The sequence below is a fragment of the Scardinius erythrophthalmus genome, assembly GCF_964197995.2.
Source record: "Scardinius erythrophthalmus genome assembly, chromosome: 22".
NCBI lineage: Eukaryota > Metazoa > Chordata > Actinopteri > Cypriniformes > Leuciscidae > Scardinius > Scardinius erythrophthalmus.
In genome coordinates this window covers 13,838,611-13,859,812 of record NC_138242.1, presented here as the reverse complement: position 1 = coordinate 13,859,812, position 21,202 = coordinate 13,838,611, and the positions used below count along the sequence as shown (strand labels likewise).

Genomic DNA, 21,202 nt, shown 5'->3' with positions numbered 1-21,202 from the left:
TCAAATCAAAGTTTATTTATAGTGCACCTGAAGCATCAGTGTTAACATAACATAACATAACCTCAACATTAGAACTAGGCTGTAAAATGTCTTACTGAATGCTCTCGCACTTCATTCTTTCTGACAGTGTTTGTAACCGGAATATCTTAGTAGTCGATCAAATACAAATCAAATTTCCGACATGACTCCAGGACTTCACGTGAAGGAGCCTGTTTAAACGCTTTGATACTAAATTCCATATGTGTCGGCCTACCACTTCCCCACCACCAATGAAAAAACTGCCAAAACATAAAAAATAAGCCACAAAACTTCTCAAAATTAGCACCGGACGAGTTTCCAAATGTGAGGGTTTCACTTGTGATAAATGCAGAGAGATAGTCAGGCTGATAGAGAAAATTTCAGAATTAGAGACACGCATCCAAACTTTAATCGAGGATTGTAAGAATGCAAGGGTTTGGATACTGATTTGAAAGTGACTAGTCTAACGAACCTTGTACATTGTTCAATTCCGGTTGTAGAGCCCGTGCAGCAGGGCAATAGTCGCAGGATAAAACAGGACTGTTCCATTTCAATTACAATATCAAACAGGTTCTCTCCACTCAGTGATGCACCCACTGAGAATCCAGTTGAAAGTGCCCTAGAAATTGATGATTCTATTACACAGAACGTGAAAATAGAAACACCAGCCACCATATCAAATCAAATCAAAGTTTATTTATAGTGCACTTTTTAAAAACAACAACTGTTTACCAAAGTGCTGTACAAGCATAATCAGGGAGAAACAAATTACGAAAAAAAAAAAAAATCTTGAAAAAAGCTCTCATACTGAGTTAAACACCAGAGTTTAAAAATAAGTTTTTAAAACTGGATTTAAAAACGGAAAGTGTTGAGGCTTGCCTAACATATAGAGACAAATTATTTAAGCGTTTTGGGGCTGGGACTGCAAAAGCATGGTCACCTCTGCTTTTTAGCCTTGTTCGAGGGACAACCAAGAGTAAATGATCAGCGACGCTGTTTTCTTCTGGAAACAAACTTTTTTGCATTATTTTCCAGTTATCTCTGTAAAGCTGCTTTGAAACAATCTCTATTGTAAAGAGATTGTCTAAGCGCTATATAAATAAATGTGACTTGACTTGATCAGCGGACCTAAGTGCTCTCGATGGAGCATGCAGCTGTATTAAATCAGACAGATAGCTTGGTGCCAATCCATTTAATGACTTAAATACTAAAACTAGAACCTTAAAATCAGTTCTAAAACGAACAGAACATGTTTGCCGGGAGCCAGAGCACCTGACATAAAAGCAAATTTAAAAGTGCTGGCTAATGCCAATCATAAATTCTCTAAGATTATTTTTCACGTTGGCACTAATGATGTCTGACTTCGCCAGTTGGCGATCACTAAAATTTACATTAAAGAGGTGTGTGAACTCACAAGTACGATGTCAGACACTGTAATATGCTCTGGCCCCCTTCCTGTTCACGGGAGTGATGTGATACTTAGCAGACTATCCTCACTCAATGGCTGGCTGTCTAAGTGGTTTCTGCAGAATAATATAGGGTTCATAGACAATTGGAAAAGTTTTTGGGGTAGACCTAACCTGTTGAAAAGTGGTGGTATTCATCCCACCTGGGGTGGAGCCACTCTTCTCTCTAGTAATATGGCACAAAGTCTTAGAGTTGAACCTTGACTAAATAGGGCCCAGGTCAGGAATCAGACAGACTGGCTAAACCGACCGTCTGCTGGCTATCTCACGTCACAGAAGTCAGAAAAATCCCAACACATAGAGACTTTCACCTAGATATCATCACAGAGAGACTATCTGTTTCCTGAATTATTAAATGCAAAAAAACTCAAACCCATTTAAGGGTAAAAATAAATCAGAAAGTAAATCAGAAAATACTGTCAATAGCCTTAAAAAAATGATTTTCGCCATGTTTTTTGGAATAAAATGTTATATAAATCAGACTAGGAATAATATATTTACAAATCCCTCTGTAAATGTCTTCATAATATAACTAGGTACAAGACTGGAAGGTTTGGTGTATATAGGTGCTACTGAAGTGGAGATTTCGAGGTGTCGTTGATGAATGCCTGGAACACAGAAGGACTATTGGACAACCCGAAGGGCATAACCAGATATTCATAGTGCCCTGTAACAGTAGAGAAAGCTGTCTTCCATTTGTCACCCTCTCGAATACGAATGAGGTTGTAGGCATTTCTGAGGTCAAGTTTAGTGAAATATTTGGCTGAACGAAGTTGTTTGAGGGCTGCTGGAACTAGCGGAAGAGGGTACCGACACTTGACTTATTTCATTGAGCCCTTGATAATCGATGCAAGGGCGAAGACCTTCATCCTTCTTACTGACGAAGAAGAAGCCTGCTGAAGCTGGTGAAGTGGATGGTCGAATAAATCCCTTTGCTAATTCCTCTTCGATGTATGACTTCATGGCGTAAGATTCTGGTTGTGATAGGGGAAAGATGCGACCTTTGGGGGGCGTTGAACCTGGGATGAGTTCAATGCTGCAATCGCTGGATCGATGAGGTGGAAGTTGAGATGCTTTGTTCTTGCTAAAAGCTTCTTGAAGGTCAGAATATTCAGATGGAAGGTTTGGGACAGTATTGGTTTCCTGAAGTACGTTGACAGATTAAATAGGAGTGGGAGTGATGGATTGAAGACAGTTTTGTTGACATTTTTCAGACCAATGAGTGATTTGTCTATCGGTCCATGAGATTTGTGGGTTGTGTTTTGTTGTAACCATGGAAGACCCAGAATTATGGGATGGTTCGGTGAGTGAATGAGGAATGGTTTCTGTGTGTACGGACCCTGTGCGTAGTGTAACGTCTCTGGTAGAGTAATGAACATGACCTGCACCCAGAGGTCGTCCGTCTAGTGCTGCCACTGCCAACGCAGATTCACAGGGTATTAGGGGAATGAGATGAGACTGGGCAAAGTCATTGTCTATAAAATTACCCGCTGCTCCTGAATCAGTCATGGCCGTGGTTATCACGGATTTGCCAGAAAACATTAAAGGCACTGATAATTCGACACATGATGAAGAGCGAGAGATACATCTTGGAGAACTTACAGCAGTGGTATTTCGAGGACATGGTCGCTTGGGACAGGATGCTTTAAGGTGTCCTGGTTGACCACAATACAGACAGAGGCTCTGTTGGATTTGTCGTTCTCTCTCTTCAGAAGTGATGCGTGTTATGGGTAGTTCACACTACAGGATTTCAAGCCCTATTTAAGCCCGATTTGCAAGTTAACGAGCTCGCCAACAGGTCGGGCTGTAATCGCGTGCAAATCTGCGGGTGATCCGCGCTTGCCAATCTTTAAGTGTGAAATACTTAACGACGCATCAAAAACGCTCGCTGACACATCGCCGACGCCAGACAAATATCTAGCATGCCAAATATCTGGAGCTGTCGGCCGACTCGATAGCCTGTGGTGTCACGTGTCGCGACGAGCAACAGCCAATGATCTGCTTGTTATGACATTACAAAAGCCTTTTGTATTTGTAACCATCGTTACCAAACCACAACAGGCAGCTGCTTTTTCATTATAATGTTTTACTCACCTCCAACTCTCTCTGACAGACAATCCCTGCTGCCCGCGTGTGCTTATCCATCCTTTCACCCATATTCTTTTTTTTTTTTTTTTTCAGGGTTCTAAACAGATCATTGCGCAAACTATATATACTGTGTATATATATAAATAATTTGTTTTTGTTTTGTTTTTTAACAGCCAATTTTGTCCCGCCGTCCATTTTCAAATAGACAATACGCCATTGGAATGCGCCGTTTCCCATTCCACTTCTTGCGCATGTTTTCGTGACAAAATGTAGTTTTGGGAACGGACAGAGTCGTTGGGTGACAGAGTTGTTGTCATCAGCTCGTGTAGTGTGTAACCCCCTGTTGCAGATCATTTACGTAGTGTCACATAGTGTGAACACCACAACGACTTCAAGACTCCAGAGCAAGTCATGTAGTCTAAACAGCACAGCGATCTGCCGACGTTTAAAGTTTTGTAGTGTGAACTAGGCATTAGTCCGATTTGCATGTGTTCAGGATCGTGCTTGTCAGGAGATGTGGTGGTGTGATAAGCCAAATTTCTAGTGGGTCTGCGTGATCGAATCAAATTGTCAACGCGGATGGCCAGATTAATGATTTGATCCAGAGTTGCTCCATCACGACAGGCAAGTTCAGATTGGAGCTCCAGATTTAGACCATTGCAGAACAGTAACTTTAAAGTGGTTTCAACCCAGTCAGTTTGTGCTGCCAACGTGCGAAAAGCGAGTGTGTACACTCAGTCGCCGTTCTCCCTCCTTGTCTGAGACGTAATAGTTGAGCACCAGGACTCTTTCCTTCTTCTGGATGATCAAACACTTCACGGAATCGTTGTAGGAAGACAGAGAATGAAGAAAAGGGAGACTGACCACCGTTCCACATTGCCGTTGCCCACTCCAGAGCGTGCGCGGCCAGTTAACCTGTTAACCTTTGCCAGTGCGCCCGCGCACTGAAGCGTTTTTTTTTTATTTAGTTCAAATTTACTATCAGATTTAATGTTATGCCTTGACAAACTATACATCATTAAAAAGATATATACTCAAGTTTCAGTATTTGACCACTATTGTATTCTGAGAAACTTATAGCGACAGTTATTTCTAAATTTCTGTCAGGAGTTATGAAATGAAAAAATGAGTCGATACCTTTAATATGAATTATGCGCGTCAGCCGCTTTCATTCATAAAAAAACTCCCGTGCTGTCGTCATGACAGCGATACACAAAACAACGTCCCTCAGGGCTTTTAGCTCAAAAATGTGCAGATTTGGAGAAATATTGATAGATTCTCATAGGTTTACATCAGATTTCTATTGACAGGAATAATATTTATTGAATTTATACCCAAATGCGTCGATGTAATCTTTATGAGCGTTTGGCACTCTCATTTACTAGGTTTTCAATTCATACCAGAAGCCTGAGGGCGCTATAAGCACAATAATAACCCATATATGGGACATGAAGAAGAGCCATAATCATGTGACATTCCAGGACGTCACTGATACCAGAGATACACACAAAGCTAACAAGAGATAGCGCTGTATCATGCAGATACAGATATTTTGAAGACAATAAACATGATTGCAATGATATTCGAGTTACCTGTGTTTTTCAAGCCATGCCAGGTATTTTAATAATAATAGATTATATGTATAATGTAATGCTAATCTATAGACCATCATTGTGCAGAATATGATCAAATAGTATATTTTCTGTCAGATTTTTTTTATCTGATGTCAAATTAGATCACAGAAGATTATTTAAAACACTTCACTTGCGTTTTAAAGTAAGTTTGAAGCACAAACATGGTTTTAATCTCATAAATTGTCATGTATTGATGGTGTGCTAAGCTAACATGCTAGCTAGCTCTTGGTGCTTCTATCTTGAAAAAAATGAACTAAATACAGAGTTTTAGACTTATCATCTTCAGATTTTAAACATAAAATGTTTAGACATGTGGCTTTAGCTGTAGTGCATTTCTAGATTGCTACAGGGTCAACTTCAATTTTATTTTCATGAAGATGTTTCATAAAAATAAATTTCTAATAACTTTACAAAACTTTAAAGCTATTTATAAAAAAAAAATCATTATGACAATAATTAATTCTACATTTACAATAAACTGCCAGGTGTCAGCTTTCAAATGAGATCATACTTGTGCTTTTAGTGCAAAGGGTTCATGAACTGTATCTGTTTCAGTGTGGGTATGTCATTTCTGGGGATTTTTCAAAAGTGGGCTTGCAGCTTAACAGGTTAATAATGTACATACAAAGGCTATTCGACTGGCGTCATTTGGGTATAACAAGGGTTGTTGGTCGACAAACAGGGAACATTGAAGAAGGAATCCCTTACACTTGGCGGGTGACCCATCGAATTTCTCAGGAAATGCGAGACAAGGACCCGTGGTGGTGTTACTGGATGTGGGCGTGCTGATTGTTGGGCTCGCTGCAGAAGTTGCAGATGAACCAGTTGCTGGGTTTGCTGCAGATGGGTTGGGGTTTTGTGATGGTAAATGGAGGTGTTGTAGCGAGGTTACCAGTTGCTCAGTTAGGGATGTTAGACATTCTAGTTGTTGCTGATGTGCAATCAGAACAGTAGCCTGGGTGGAGACGTCTGTAGATAATTAAAGGATCACTGCTGGATCGGAGTTTGGCGAAGTCTTCTGTAATGATGAGGCAGTGTCGTTGAGATCCATTTGCAGTATCTTTATTGGTAATAGTAAACGTAACACAATCAGGCAGGGGTCAATCAACAGCAAAGGATATATCTGAGGCAGTCCACAATCGTAGTCGATGGGCAGGCAGATAATCAGGGCAGGCAGCAAAAAGTAAAGCATAAATCCAGTCAAACAAAGCAGGGTCACAATGGCATGAAGCAGAGGGTTGAAACAAGTAGATCAGTCCAGGATCAGTAAACGAGGAATCAGTATAAACAAGGAAAACAATCAGAAATGTCAACCAGGGTGAAACAAGACTTCACACTGAAGCAGTGGAGAAGGGCTGTATAAATAGTCCGGGAGATGAGAGGCAGGTGTGCAAGAGAATCAGTCCGGGTGATGAGTGGCAGGTGTGCATATAATCAGTACCAGGCACGGGGTTATGGGAAATGGAGTGAAAATGTGTAATGTTAATATTCGGGAGATGGAGCCCTCTAGTGGCGAGTGGGAGGAACCACAGAGGCTTGATTTGTGACAGCTACAGGAAGTGATAAAGCTACAGGAAGTGATAAAGTTCAAAGCAGCTTTACAGAGATAACAGGAAAATAATGCAACAAAGTTTGTTTCCAGAAGAAAATACCGTCACAGTCCAGCTTTCATTTTTGTTGTAAAAAAGTTATTAATTTAGTTCATTTATATATAGCTTCTCTGGAGAAAACCATGATGTAATCGTCAAGCTCGTTAAGTTCAGTTCTCATGTTCTCATGCAGTTAGATCAATAATATTGTTGAATATTAAATTAAATGTCCACAACTAATTAATCCAAAAGTCAATGGTAACAAAGGTGAAAAAAGGTGACAAAGGCGAAAAAGGCAACAGTGGCAAGGAACCAAAACTCCGTCAGGTGACAGAATGAAGAAAAAAACCTTGGGAGAAACCAGGCTCAGTCGAGGGGCCAGTTCTCCTCTGGCCAACGAACGAACAGTGTATGATTATGATTCAGCCAGCATTATAGGTCAGAAGTCAGATTGGATTGGAACAATCAGAATATTATTCTGATAATAAAAGAGTCACATGGGTATGGAGACGAGTATCTACGCTAATGTTAGTCTTTCTGTTTATTCCGAGGTTTACTGTATTCAGCCGGATCCGGGCCGTATCCAGATCAGATGGAGGACCTGCGCCTAGACACGACCACAACGCATCCCTGAAATTCCGGCTGACCTAATTTATGCAGCCTAATAATCATTAACCCTCTGGAGTCTGAGCGGTTTTCTGGGCCCTTGAGATGTTCTGACATGCCCTGACATTTGTGCTTTTTTCAGTTGCTTATAAACATATTAATGGCAAAGGTGTAAATTCACTCTATAAAGCACAAACAGGGCTACCATAATATGTGAGCCACGTGTATGTACATGTTTTAATTTTTGAGAGAATAATGTTTATGCGTGGATATTGAAAAAACTAAAAACTAAAATTTCTGAAATAAGGCCACAAAACACATAGTAAATATGTGTCAATAAGACTTTTGACCAATGGATGTCGTCGCCTATAGTTTTTTCTTCAAAATTATGTGAAAATAGTCTTGCTTTATCGTTCAAATAAAACCATACATTGATTTAAATTGATGTAAAACAGGTTTTGCTTGGAAAGCCAATATGCGAGGGGGCGTGAACGAGGAGTGGTTTTCACCTGAATTACCACCCACTCTGCATAATGATGAGCCATTCACACAGGTGTGAAACTGGCTGAGCCACAATGCTTGGACAAAAGATATTTAGAAGAAGACTTATATTGACCATTTAAGATTTTGCTTACATCTATCTTGTACATATGTTGTGCTATTTTATTAAAAAGGTTACAATTACAACAATAATTACAATTTCAACAATATTTCAAGTGTACTCTTTCTTTGTAAAAAAAAAAGAAAGATTATAGGCCTACATTTTATCTATGTATTCATTACTTTGAATATAGCCAACATTGGAACAGCTAACATCTTAGTTGATGACTTTATTTTTGACAAAAATATTAGGCTATTTTATATATAGAAATTGCTAAACAAAAGCTTATTTGACGAGGCAGTATATTCTACAGTAAAAACTGTACCCAAATCTACTAAACAAAATGTTGTCTTTCATATTTCGCCTGACTGTAAAGTTGTTTTCATGAAATATTAGGGCATATAAATGTTAATTTGCAGTTTACGTTGCTTATACAAATAGCCAACATTTTATTTCAACATATTTCAGTCGATTTTTACTCATCTCAGTATAGCAATACAGTTTGCTAAAACATCATCATTCGTTGACGATAGGCTTATTTACTTTAAATCCAGGAAAGTTGTTAATGAAAAAATTATTAAAATTAAGATACAATTGATACAAAACGAAATTCGTTTTAAAGAAAGGATTTGTACTTTCTGTTTTGAGGTCTCTGTGAAAGTTTGAAAGTCTTTTAGTGTTTTTTTTTTAGAGCTCGCGTCCATGATGGAGAAAAAACAGAGCGCATGCCATTCATTCGTCAATAAACAGAAACCCGAGAAGGAAAAACTTACTAGTATTCCTCAGCTCCTATTCCTCGTATTCCTCATTATTCCTCACAGCGCTGCAAGACGGTGTAAGCAAGTAATGTTCTGAATAAACTTGTGTTTTGGTTTTCTCGAGCTGATGGGGGCGTTCACAGGATTGCGCGGATTACCTCAGCCATTTGCGTTTGAATAGCGCGCGCTCTCCGTGGGCGGAGTCACATTACATTTGAATTAGCTCTAATTAGGTCGACTGGAATCGCTCTCTTTTAATACAGATTTCACAAGATGAGAATATTTGTTTTTTATATAAATTACTTCATTTAAAAGAAGAGATTTCAAGCTTCATAAAGACATATATCACGTGTATGTGTGAGAAGTATTCACTGAGTTATGGTTCATTTTCGGACGCGTTTCAGAATGGACTACACGGACAGAGAGAAGGCAGAACTCGCTTCGTGTTTATTTTTCTTTATTTGTCGAAAAGCACAACACTATGTTTTTATTGTGAGTATACACAAAAATAATACACATTTAACAGAATCGATTGATGTATGGAACTCCTATGGAAAATCAAAGTCAACAGAGTATTCATGAGTTTCTTTTACACTGATAAAAAAAAGCGAGCTGGTATCGCCGGCGATACCGTCGACCTCAGGGGGTTGATTTGAATAATAGGAATGTATAATTTTCTATGTGTATGCCAGGTTAAAGAGATGTGTTTTCAGTCTAGATTTAAACTGACAGAGTGCTTTCAGGACAATGTTAGGAAGACTGTTCTAGAGTTTAGGTGCTAAATAGGAAAAGGATCTACCGCCAGCAGTTGATTTTGATATTCTAGGTATTTTCAACTGGCCAGAATTTTGAGATCGCAATAGACATGGAGGACTATAATGCGTTAAGAGCTCACTCAAGTACTGGGGAGCTAAACCAACCTTTATTTCTAGAGCACATTTACTACCAGCTTTTGGCCTTCCAAAGTGCTGTACAATAATCACAACACAATACACATTGAACCAACAACATCACTATCGTCAATCAAAACATGGTGCATTAAAAGATAAGTTCAGGTAGATTACACATTAAAAGCTAATCCAAACAAATGAGTTTTTAGTGCTGTTTTAAACCATTTAGTGCTTTGTAAGTAATCAGCAATATTTTAAAATGTATACGATGTTTAATAGGGAGCCAATGCAGTGTTGACAGAACCGGGCTCTAAGAACACTGCTGTGTTTTGGACCAGCTGTAGTTTGTTTATTATGCGTGCAGGGCAACCACCCATAAGAGCATTACAATAATCTAGCCTTGAGGTCATGAATGCATGAACTAACTGTTCCGCATTTTTCATTGAAATCATATGTTGTAATTTATATATATTTTTAAGATGGAAGAATGCGGTTTTACAGATACTAGAAACGTGGCTTTCAGCCATCAATTGTTAGACAGTTTTCTAGGTTAGTACGTGCAGAGGTATTTAGTCCAATCATTAGAAACTCTGTTTTTTTCAGAATTAAGTAGAAGGAAATTACTAGTCATCCGAATTTTTATATCAGCTATGCATTCCGTTAATTTCTTGAATGAACAAGTTTCGTCAGGGCGCGAAGAGATATAGAGCTGAGTATCATCGGCACAGGCCACCAGGCCACCAGGGCACCATACAAACTTTATCAAAGCATTTGCTGATTTTCTATCAGGGGTAGTACTGGCTGTAGAAAAAGTCCTAATTGTTGGTGATTTTAATATCCATGTAGATAATGAAAAAAATGCATTGGGATTGGCAACACATGTCAGAACCCACTCATTGTCGTAATCATACTTTAGATCTACTATTGTCACATGGAATCAATGTTGATGGCGTGGAAATTCTGCAACAGAGTGATTGTTACAAGGTGGTTGCAGCAGAGATGAAACAGGATCTAAGTGCAGCAGCGTTATTCAAAAACAAACTCAGAACTTCACAAATATTCTCAGGAACAAGAACAGAACAACCAACTTAATGCAACGTAGAACTGACAAAGAACTGAAAGAAACACAAGGCTTAAATAAACAGCAAACAGAGGAACTAATGAGACTAATGAGACACACCTGGACTGAAACTCTGATTGACAGTTCTCTAACAAACACAGTTAGCATTTCTGGTGTACAGCATTCTCACTTTTTTACTTTTCTGAGGTTCAGTTCAGAAGGGATGGGCTCCAGAAGGAGTTCTAGAAAAGTTCCCATATTTCAGTAATTCACTAAATATTGTCGGTATGGTGTTAGCATAGAAGGACAGGTATAGCATTAGCATGTGTACAGAACATTGTTGACACGATTGACAGTTTCCTGTCATGAGAAGAAAGTAAAGCGGAGAGAGTGAGAAAGTGAACAAGATAGAGAAAGACAGTGGAGTGTGACAGAGAGAAAGCAGATGGAGAGATGTTAGTGTTGAAGCTGTGGTCTCACCTGAAGGCTGCAGGATACAGCCTCTCTCTAAACCCTCTAAACCTCAATAACATCATACTTGTTTGTCTCGTGCTATGGAAAAAGAATGTTATCAATACCACAAAGAAAAACACACAACGCCATTTCTAAAAATTGCAATGAATATAGTAAATTGATAAATTGATCTTATGAATTATGTAAATTGTAACCACTTTAGTGAGAAATTAAATTTATAGGGCCTATATATTTTTTGGTAACACTTTACAATAAGATTTTATTTACATTACATTAACATGCATCATTAACATTAGTTTACTACATTAGTTAACATGAACTAAGAATGAACAATACTTCTACAGCATTTATTAATCTTAGTTAATGTTAATCTCAACAATTACTAATATGTTTCTTAAGATCAAAAGTTGTATCAGTTAACATTTGTGAAATAACATCAACATGAACATTTTAATTAACATTAAGAAAGGTTAATAAAAGTTTTAAAATATATTGCTCATTGTTAGTTTATGTAGATTTATTTTTAATTAACTAATGTTAACAAATGAGAAGTGTTTCCAGTTTTTGAAATATTAAATTAAGCTTCATGATTATTGACCTGTATACTCCTGTATTTTTATATGGTATAATAATATGTATTGTACAGTAGGTCTTGTAACACCATCATATATTTTGTTGTCTGGACAAAAACAACCAATCTGTGATTATGAAATAATTTATAAATATTTGTGTCAGTAATGTTGTTATGGTGTACCCCAGGTTACTAGAGCCATGCTAAAAGCTGAAAAAAGGAGACGTTATTTGCATATTTGTATGTTTGTATGTTTGATGTCTTTCCCAATCGGGGGGAGTTTAGAATAGCCCCGAAGATCAGCGCCATCTGCAGAAGAAAGAAGTGACAAGCCTGAGATGTGGGCATGTGCCGAATATTGGGCATGCCACATCTTGGACACCTCATCATGCACCTCAGGAAAGAAAGGGATGGGCCTTTGGGGGCTGGCACTCTGGCGACGAAGCAGCCTGCTTTGTTCTGGCTCTGTAGGAGGGGGCCTGTTCAGACCAGGCTCTTCATCTGCCTTGGAAATAATGCGGAGTAGCTCATACCCTCTATGTTCGGGGGGCACGTTTACATTACTGCGGTGGGAATCGTCCTCCATGACCAATCTTACAATTTGATTTTGGGATTGGGAGGAACGCGAGCGCTGAGCCAGCGTAAGCTCGCCACTGCCAGTGTCGGTATCCAGTACGAGAGACCGTTGCTTCTTACTCCGTGGCCCTGCAGGGGTGGTGTGAAGGAAGAGCGGCTGACCGGAGGTAGACGCCTCATTGAGTAAGAGGGCTATCCTTCTACGGAGAGTCCTAAAGTTGGCATCATGGCAGTTAGGCTCCTCAATGGAGGCCTCAGACGGCTATCCTTCTACGGAGAGTCCTAAAGTTGGCATCATGGCAGTTAGGCTCCTCAATGGAGGCCTCAGGCAAAAGACACACATCATGGTCGTCAGGGAGGGTCTATGGGACCTGAGCAAACTTCACACAGCTTGAAACCCATACTGCTGGTTTCGCCGGAACGCTTAAGGGGATTTTTATTAAAGGAATAATCCTTTTTTTTTTTTTTCAATGAATCAACTCCGATGTAGAGGCTTCTGACTTGCGATTTGAAAGAGAAAGATTCTGGGAAGTGTCACTCAGTGCCAGCCTACATAGGCTACGTTCCCGCCTCCCCTTCGCATGCTTGAGCGGTCAAATTTAGTGACTACTGATCAAGCCATAGAATGTGATTTTTTTTCTTCTGTACTTCTATTTTCCTGGTCTTGATTCCTTCTGGAGAAATCTCGGATCCAAATTGTTCCAGCGGATGAGCAAAAAAGTGTCAAAATGCTGTGCAAGGACCGGCCAGCCACCCATCATATGCCTGAACCTGAAAAGGAAGTGTAATATACTAAGAGTAGTAGGACTATACATTTATACATCACTGAACACTTACCTCAGTAGTGAACAAGAACTGTATTCTATTCCGGTGCCACACCAACTTCTAGGACTATATTGTTCTGTAAGCCAAACAGAGTGCTGAAACACAACAGAGTAGGGGCGGAAAACTAGAAAAAAAGAGTTAACAATCATATTGGGACTGAATTTGAGTTCCAATTTGCTTCTTCATTGGACACTCTGTATGCATTACACAAGAACATCAAAATTGAATGAGCATTTAGTTGATGCTAACAAGCATCAACTAAATCAATCAAGTCATCTTACCTGTGAATCCTTTCTCTTTTTTTATTGTTTTATAAAAGAGATTCTGTAATATAAGCAATCCAAAGGTTATATTTTGAATAATATTGGGTAACAAGTGTTACATTTGGTACTCCAAGTGAAATTGGTTCCAAAGGTAAGGTAAGGTAAAGAAAAAAGTTTAACTAGAGAAGAATAAAGTTTGAACTAAACGAGTAAGTGATCTAATTAACCTGATTAATAGAATAAATTAATTAATACAGCTAATTTGGCTCCAGGACAAATAAATAAATTAGGTTTTAAAATAATAATAAATAGTTATTTGATTGGAAGAGAAAATATTATGAATTGTAATAAATAGCATTCAAAATAAGTGAATAGAAATTAATATATAAGATAGTATCTTACCTCAAAAAGCAACTAAACTCAAGAGGTCCATTATAAAGAACAAATGTTTGTGAAATGTTTATTTGAAACTGCTGTTATCAGTTTTCATTATTTTCCTTTTGTTTTTATTTGCAAGAAAATAGAAATAACAGACCCTCTGCCTTTGAACAAATAAAAAACGTTTTATTCTAGCTTCATGCATTCTTTTTTTATCAACACTTGAATGTTGGTAAGTTTCTCAAAAAAAAGCAACATTTTGAGCAAAAAGCTGAGAAAATCACGTTTTTGTCAAAGACTACGTCTGGATGGGATGCAGAATGATGATTGTGGTGGACATTTGATGGACATTTCTGTCAATGGCGAGGAAAGAGTTAACACCTGTTTCGTGTAGTCATTTTCTCTTTAACTGTTGCAGCCACTGTCTCTTGAGTGAATATGGACTTCTGGTTGTTGAATCAAAATTGTGAAGGTGTATCTCTCTGCATCAAATCCTGCTGAGTATTAACCTACAGCGATACGGCCGCGTTACAATGGTCTTTTCCTACAGTTCCATATCTATGCTGTAGCAGCTGATATGTCATTGCAATATACTCTGCATGCATGGTATCATTATGCATCTTACCATCTGAAACTGCTGTGTCACTTTTGCTTTACCATAACCCAACGTGCATGGCAACCAGACCTTTTTTCATTATTCAACGTTTTCTCAATCCACACCAGACATAATAGTCATAGTGAAGACATGGCAGTTCACAGAAGCCACATTCAGAAACCTTTCGATTACCACAGAAAATACGTTACACACAGCTAAAAAAAACACCATGTGGCTTTCATGGGATTGAACAAAAACAAGACCTGGGGGCCTTGAAAATCATATATGATAATTTGTTTATGAGCAAGATCATTATTAACAGAAAATATAATTTGCAACATTTGTATGGAAAACATTATTGAAATATGTTTTTAAAACCAGGGCCAGGATATTCATTAAAATTTATCTTTTGTGTTCCAGAGAAGAAAGAAAATTATACGGTCTGGAACGACAGGAAGGGAAGTAAATTATAAGCATTTAATTATAAACCATCTTATAAAACATGAAACACTTTTATATATTTACTTTCCTGTTGGGTAAATTCAGGTTATTTGGGACACTTTTTTCCAGTCATCTCAATGGCAAAAAGTGTCCCAATCAATCTGAATTCACCCTGGTTGAATCCTGATTTATCCCTATAAATTATTTTCAGAACCAAGCAAGATTTTTAGCAAGCTTTCTGTCAGATTCTTTCAGCAAGCTGTATTCATGCCATTTATTTCTTGTGGTTGTGTCTTGTGGCACACCATCTGTTTGTACAGTCATAAATTAACCAATATAGTTTGTTATTTAACAAGTTTAAGTTTATTTAATTTGTATTTACAAATTCCATACACTGTCTATGGAAGCTGCAATAATAATCTTTTCAATTAGGCTATAATTATGACCGCCGCTAGCGTAGCTAGCGAAAGCGGTCATATAGGGATTGTCAAAGTTTTTTTTTTTTTTTTTTTTGTCACCTACTGAATTTTCCGTCAACGATACCAGGGACACCGAAGCACCGGGGAACATGAAATTTGGTGGGCATGTAGCCCCACTAGACTTTTACGGAAAAATTTCGTTTGGTCCCCGGGGGCCACTCCCCCCCCCCGAGCTGGGGCCCCCCAAACCCCAAAAATGCAGTTTTTCCTACATAACTACCTGAACCGTGGCACCGAGGATGACAAATTTTTTATGGTATGTTGGTCTTAAGGGCCCACATCAACCTAGCCCATAATCGATTGTCAAAGTTTTTTTTTTTTTTTTTTTCCGTCATCTACTGAATTTTTCGTCAACGATACCAGGGACACCGAAGCACTGGGGAACATGAAAATTTGTGGGCATGTAGCCCCACTAGACTTTTACGGAAAAATTTCGTTTGGTCCCCGGGGGCCACTCCCCCCCCCCCCCCGAGCTGGGGCCCCCAAACCCCAAAAATGCAGTTTTTCCTACATAACTACCTGAACCGTGGCACCGAGGATGACGAATTTTTTATGGTATGTTGGTCTTAAGGGCCCACATCAATCTAGCCCATAATCGATTGTCAAAGTTTTTTTGTTTTTTTTTTCCCGTCATCTACTGAATTTTTCGTCAACGATACCAGGGACACCGAAACACCGGGGAACATGAAATTTTGTGGGCATGTAGCCCCACTAGACTTTTACGGAAAAATTTCGTTTGGTCCCCGGGGCCACTCCCCCCCCGAGCTGGGCCCCCCCAAACCCCAAAAATGCAGTTTTTCCTACATAACTACCTGAACCGTGGCACCGAGGATGAAGAAATTTTTATGGTATGTTGGTCTTAAAGGCCCACATCAACCTAGCCCATAATCACTCATTTGAGATTTACGCCCCTCCCATAAAAAATGAAAATGCAATATTATTCTACTTTAATCGCCCCTATCTTCAGTTGAGATGTTCAGAACTGCACCATATTTCATGTGTATGATTAACTTGACATCCTCTGGGGGTATGCTAAGTTTCGTAGAATTTCATCCATGGGGGGGTATAAAATAAATTCATTTATGTGCACATTTAGTGACTGTACACTCATCGGCCTGTAGATGGTGGTGTTGAGCGAAGGGTTCCTGGTTTAGGATGATACTGTCACACACACTGACATCCACACGCACAGACACACACCCATACACACACATACAAATCCACATGCACAGACACACACACACACACAAACACACACGCGCACACACATGTACGCACGCACACATACACGCACAGACACACACATACACAAACACACACACAGACATGCACATACTACTACTTTTTTTAGGTATATACATAAACACGCAATACAGCCAAATTGCTCCACGTCATTTATTTTTGTGGAAAGCCAGTGCAGGCCTGAGCGGCGGTCATATTTTGTACCGCCCTGCGGTACATCTAGTTTGTTGAAGTGTTTTATTCATTGCATATACACATTGTGTAGGAAACTATACATTTTACTCTATTCTTCTCCCAGTTCACTAGACACTTTTATGTATTTTGGGAGAAATTGATGAATTTACGTGATGTAATTGATACTCAAATAATCATAAACAGTTCCAATATTTATTGTGAAAGTTTTTCTAAATTTTTGTTTGTCACACAGTTCTTCTACAACCAACAGTTTAAGTCGAGAATTTAAACTAGTAAGAATGTAAAAAATAAAAAAAATAAAAAAAATTGAGAGAGTTTTCTAAAGGTTCATGGGACCAAAGCTGGCTCTATAGTTGATGAATCACCCATTAGTAAATAGAGATTTTATAAAACAAAATAAATAAATAAAAATCAGTACTCAACATGTTATTATCACACTTTTTTAATGCAAAATGAAATCCATTACACTCAACAAATTCTCAAATTATATGTACACTTTACAATATTTTTGCAACATTTCTTTGCTAGAAAAGTATGAAAAGCATAATAGTATACCTCTAGGACACATTATACTGCTCTAACAGGAATCATCCTTAAAATACTGGTTAAAAGCTCATGAACAGAATTTATGTACATAAATCTCCACAATATCCCATCATGTACTCCCAGAGAACTATACAGGAATGGTACCATGATAAAGCACATTTCATAGACCTTGCACAATAATGTTTGTGGTTATAAGGACCTATAACTCTGAAAAATAAGTATATCATGCCATTACCATGCAAATGACACACTCTGTAGATGAAGACAAAGCTTTTGAAAAAGTTGTCGATACAGTAAGTACAGTAGACAGGTCTATAAAGAAAAAACAGGGGTGGTGTCAGTGTCGGACATAACAGAAGGCCTCTTGGGAACTTGTTGGAGTTTGCTGTTGTCGGCCAGTCCTAGGCTACAGGACATGCGCTGAAGCAGGCTCAAGAGATCCTTCCGGAAGCGAACCCCGATAAAGACGTACAGAAAAGGATTCAGGCAACAATGTGTGTAGGCAAGACATTTCACAATTTGCCCAGCCATATCTAAGCTTTGCGCGACTTTACAGTCCGTTATTGTAGCATTGTTGGCTTGGCCTGCTTCTATAATCAGATATCCATTTAATGGCAGCTGTGACAGAACAAAAGCAGCCATAACTGCAAAGATGACCCTCAGAGCTTTGTGTTTTTCAAAGCTTCGAGCCAGCATGAGTTTACGAATAATGACTGAGTAACATAAAACAATGACCAGCAATGGGAGTAGGAAGCCAACACAGATCTGTAAAGCCAACACCAAGACTTTAGTATGGTTGTTGCCTGTGATCGAGTATACCATGACGCAGGAGCTGAGCTGGGGGCTTATATTTTTCACTTTGGCGAAGAGAAATTCCGGTAGAGCTAAGACGCAAGAGGCGAGCCACACAAACACACAAGTTATCTTACTATACAGCATGCGTTTGATTTTGTAGTTGTGTGCTTCGGTTACGTGGACGATGGCAATGTAACGGTCCACGCTAATGCAAGTGAGTAAGAGCATGCTGGCAAAGAAGTTAATTTTGTAGACTGCAGAAACTCCTTTGCAAATGGCCTGGCTGAACACCCAGCCTTGAGCGGCATTTGTTGCCCAGAAGGGCAATGTGCCAAGGAAGAGAAGATCAGCCACTGCCAGATTCAGCAGGTAGACGTCGGTCATGGTTTTGAGCCGGTTTCTCACAGTTGTGAAGATACAGACGACCAGTAGGTTGCCCAAAGCCCCCACAACAAAGATGATCCAGTAGAGAAGGGGTTCGAAGGTCTTACTGAACTGTCGCACTAGTTCTTTGTTACATATTCCATCCAGGTCTGATTCGTAGTCATCAGTATCAGTTGTCTGAAATAAAAATAAAAAAGGATATATTCAGGGACTTCGAATTCTGTGCACTTTCCATTTCATTTGATTTACAGATTTACTTAAAAACAAAACATACCAATCATCTAAAGGAATGTTCTTTCATGGAGCACAAAAGGAGAAGTTTTGAGGGACATACTGGCATTTGTTTTTCACGTAATGAAAATAAATGTTGCGCTATATTCTGAAATATTTGCACTTTCACTAATATTAAACTGTGTCACAATTAGTCATGTTCCATTAACATCACAACATAATTTAGTGTTTTGTCTTAAGGCACATATTGTAATGGATGCCAACAGTGGAGAAAAAATATTTAAATGAATATAGGCCTAACAAAATTTTGGTCTGTTCAACAGTTATATGGCTTCGGGTTGAGCTTCACAAGACGTGGAATATTATATGAATGAGACATCTTAATGACTTTTATTGCATTTATCACCATTTTAGAGCTCAACAGCCTTCAGTCATCTTCATTATATGGTAAAGAGTGGAATGTACATTCTTCAAAATATCTTATTTCATGTTCCACAGAAGAAAGAAAGTCATATGGGATGGAAATGACATGACATTTAAAAGATTTTTGGGTTTAATATTTCTTTAAATTCTCTTATTAGCTTTTCATCTAAATCCTCTCAAAATGCTTACTATGAAGCTTAGAAATTTGTTTCCCACTGTCTTTTCAGACAGATCTTCCACTCATCTGACAGCCACTTCCTGTCTACAGTGGTACAACAGTCTCTCACCATTTTGCAGCTGTAATCCAGTTGATCAGTAAGGCGTGAATCAGTGTGACATCACGCCCCTGCGAACTTTGACAATCTAAATTTACGAAACATGTTCCGCAGCTCAGATCAGGTGCAGGTGTCTTTATTGGAGAAACCACACAAGTACACCGCATCCACATCCTCTTTTAACCCATTTCTGAAGCGTGCACAAACAGATAGAGCGTCACCCGCCCTGGGGGTCGACATAAACACAGCCCCTTCGGAGCATGTCAAACACTAGATTCTGTTCCATCCTGACATACATACAGATAACAGATAAAGGATATGTGACGCACACCATGGAAAATCTTTTCATTGTGTTGGTTAAAAACTGCACAATGTGGTAACTGCCAAATCTGTCTGTATGATCTCAATCCAAGAGGTGCATCAGATAATAAGGGACAAAGTTATGGATTAGTATAAGTAGTTTCACTTGACTGACACATCAAATGTCCAAAAAAGCATGCAGCACTAAAAGAAACAGAGCTTAACCTCTGCTTACTGAAAACATTTGCTGTGGGCGGCATTTAACTTTTGACCTTGAAGAGTTGCGTTATGACAAAATAGCTTGATGACATCTTAGACCTTTAAAGTTTAAAAGTGTTACTGATGCAAAATTTGACTAGATATGTCATCAAACTTTTTTACACAAATACGCAAAATAGAACACATTTACGACAGAATTTGACAAAAAATAAATAAATAATACTATATTTACTGAGTGTAAAAATTGTATTATATATATATATATATATATACTCACCATGTCTGTCAAATCTGTGAAATTAAACGCATCACTTTCATCTATTGAGAGACAAAATATGTGATTAGAAAATATATGGAAGAGTGAAACAGTCTCTTTAAAGCCCTTCAGCAATGAATGAATGAATGAACAAACTGTTGTTTAATGTAACCACAAATCACTCAGGCAATATATACACAAAGAATATTTTCAAATCACATTGATTCAATGATATAAATTCGTCACATATAAGACCAAAGCAGCTAACAGTTCATAAAAGGTCTCACATAATGAACTAATATGCCAATATTCCTAAAGTCTTTAAACAATGTGTTATTTACACAATCATATTAAAAAAAAAAAAAAATGATTTTTGATACTTACAGTCTGAGGTTGTAGAGACATCCATGTTCTGTCTCTCAGGAGAATCACAACAGATAACCAAGAGTATCACAACGGTTCAGTGATGAATAAGTTTCCCCTTCTGTCTTTAACTAGTTTATAAAACCACAAAGTCACGTGTCAGGGGATAGTAACGTCAGCCCCTTCCGAGGCTCCACACGTCGGTGTCATATGACAGTTCTGCAAAGAAGATGTAAAAAAAAAAAAAAAGCATTTTGGTGAAAAACAGATACGTTGCCTTGTGCTCTGAACTGTTGCATCCATCCTTTGCAATTTGACTGAAGTTGCTTTATGGAGATGTGGGTTGTTATTACATACCCCCATGACTCAAAAGATGAAACCTTCTGACTTGGGGCTGCTTTCACCATGTACTTTAAGAAAAAGTTCATGAAATGTTTATTAGACAGAAGTGTTCATTAGTGTAGATTATTAATTATTTAAATACATGTCTTGACTCAACTTGAATTTTCAAGACTAAAAATCTGCTTTCATTATCATTCAGATTAAATGTGGAGCAAATACTGTTTTATACCATTGACATGATACATGATACCATCAACATGATACATGGCATTTATATACCTTAAGACTTACACATGAGACACATGGTACATGAAACACA

At 38.4% G+C, this 21,202-nt stretch overlaps 1 protein-coding gene across 1 annotated transcript; it reads right to left on the bottom strand.

The window, feature by feature from the left end:
* Nucleotides 1-17,180: 17,180 nt before the first annotated feature.
* On the bottom strand, nucleotides 17,181-20,845 carry ccr9b (chemokine (C-C motif) receptor 9b). The gene is made up of 3 exons (XM_081353482.1): nucleotides 20,563-20,845; nucleotides 20,200-20,240; nucleotides 17,181-18,651 (listed from the first exon to the last, which is right to left on the bottom strand). The coding sequence occupies exons 1-3, from the start codon at nucleotides 20,585-20,587 to the stop codon at nucleotides 17,608-17,610; spliced, it is 1,110 nt and encodes a 369-aa protein (XP_081209608.1). The 5' UTR covers nucleotides 20,588-20,845; the 3' UTR covers nucleotides 17,181-17,607.
* Nucleotides 20,846-21,202: the final 357 nt, after the last annotated feature.

What these genes read in the sequence shown, in the direction of transcription:
- ccr9b (XM_081353482.1), bottom strand. Translation starts at nt 20,587, where the DNA reads ATGGATGTCTCTACAACCTCAGACT. An exon ending in TGTCTCTACAACCTCAGACT is followed by an intron (nt 20,241 to 20,562) that starts GTAAGTATCAAA and finishes GTCTCTCAATAG; the next exon opens with ATGAAAGTGATGCGTTTAAT. An exon ending in TCACAGATTTGACAGACATG is followed by an intron (nt 18,652 to 20,199) that starts GTGAGTATATAT and finishes TTTTTATTTCAG; the next exon opens with ACAACTGATACTGATGACTA.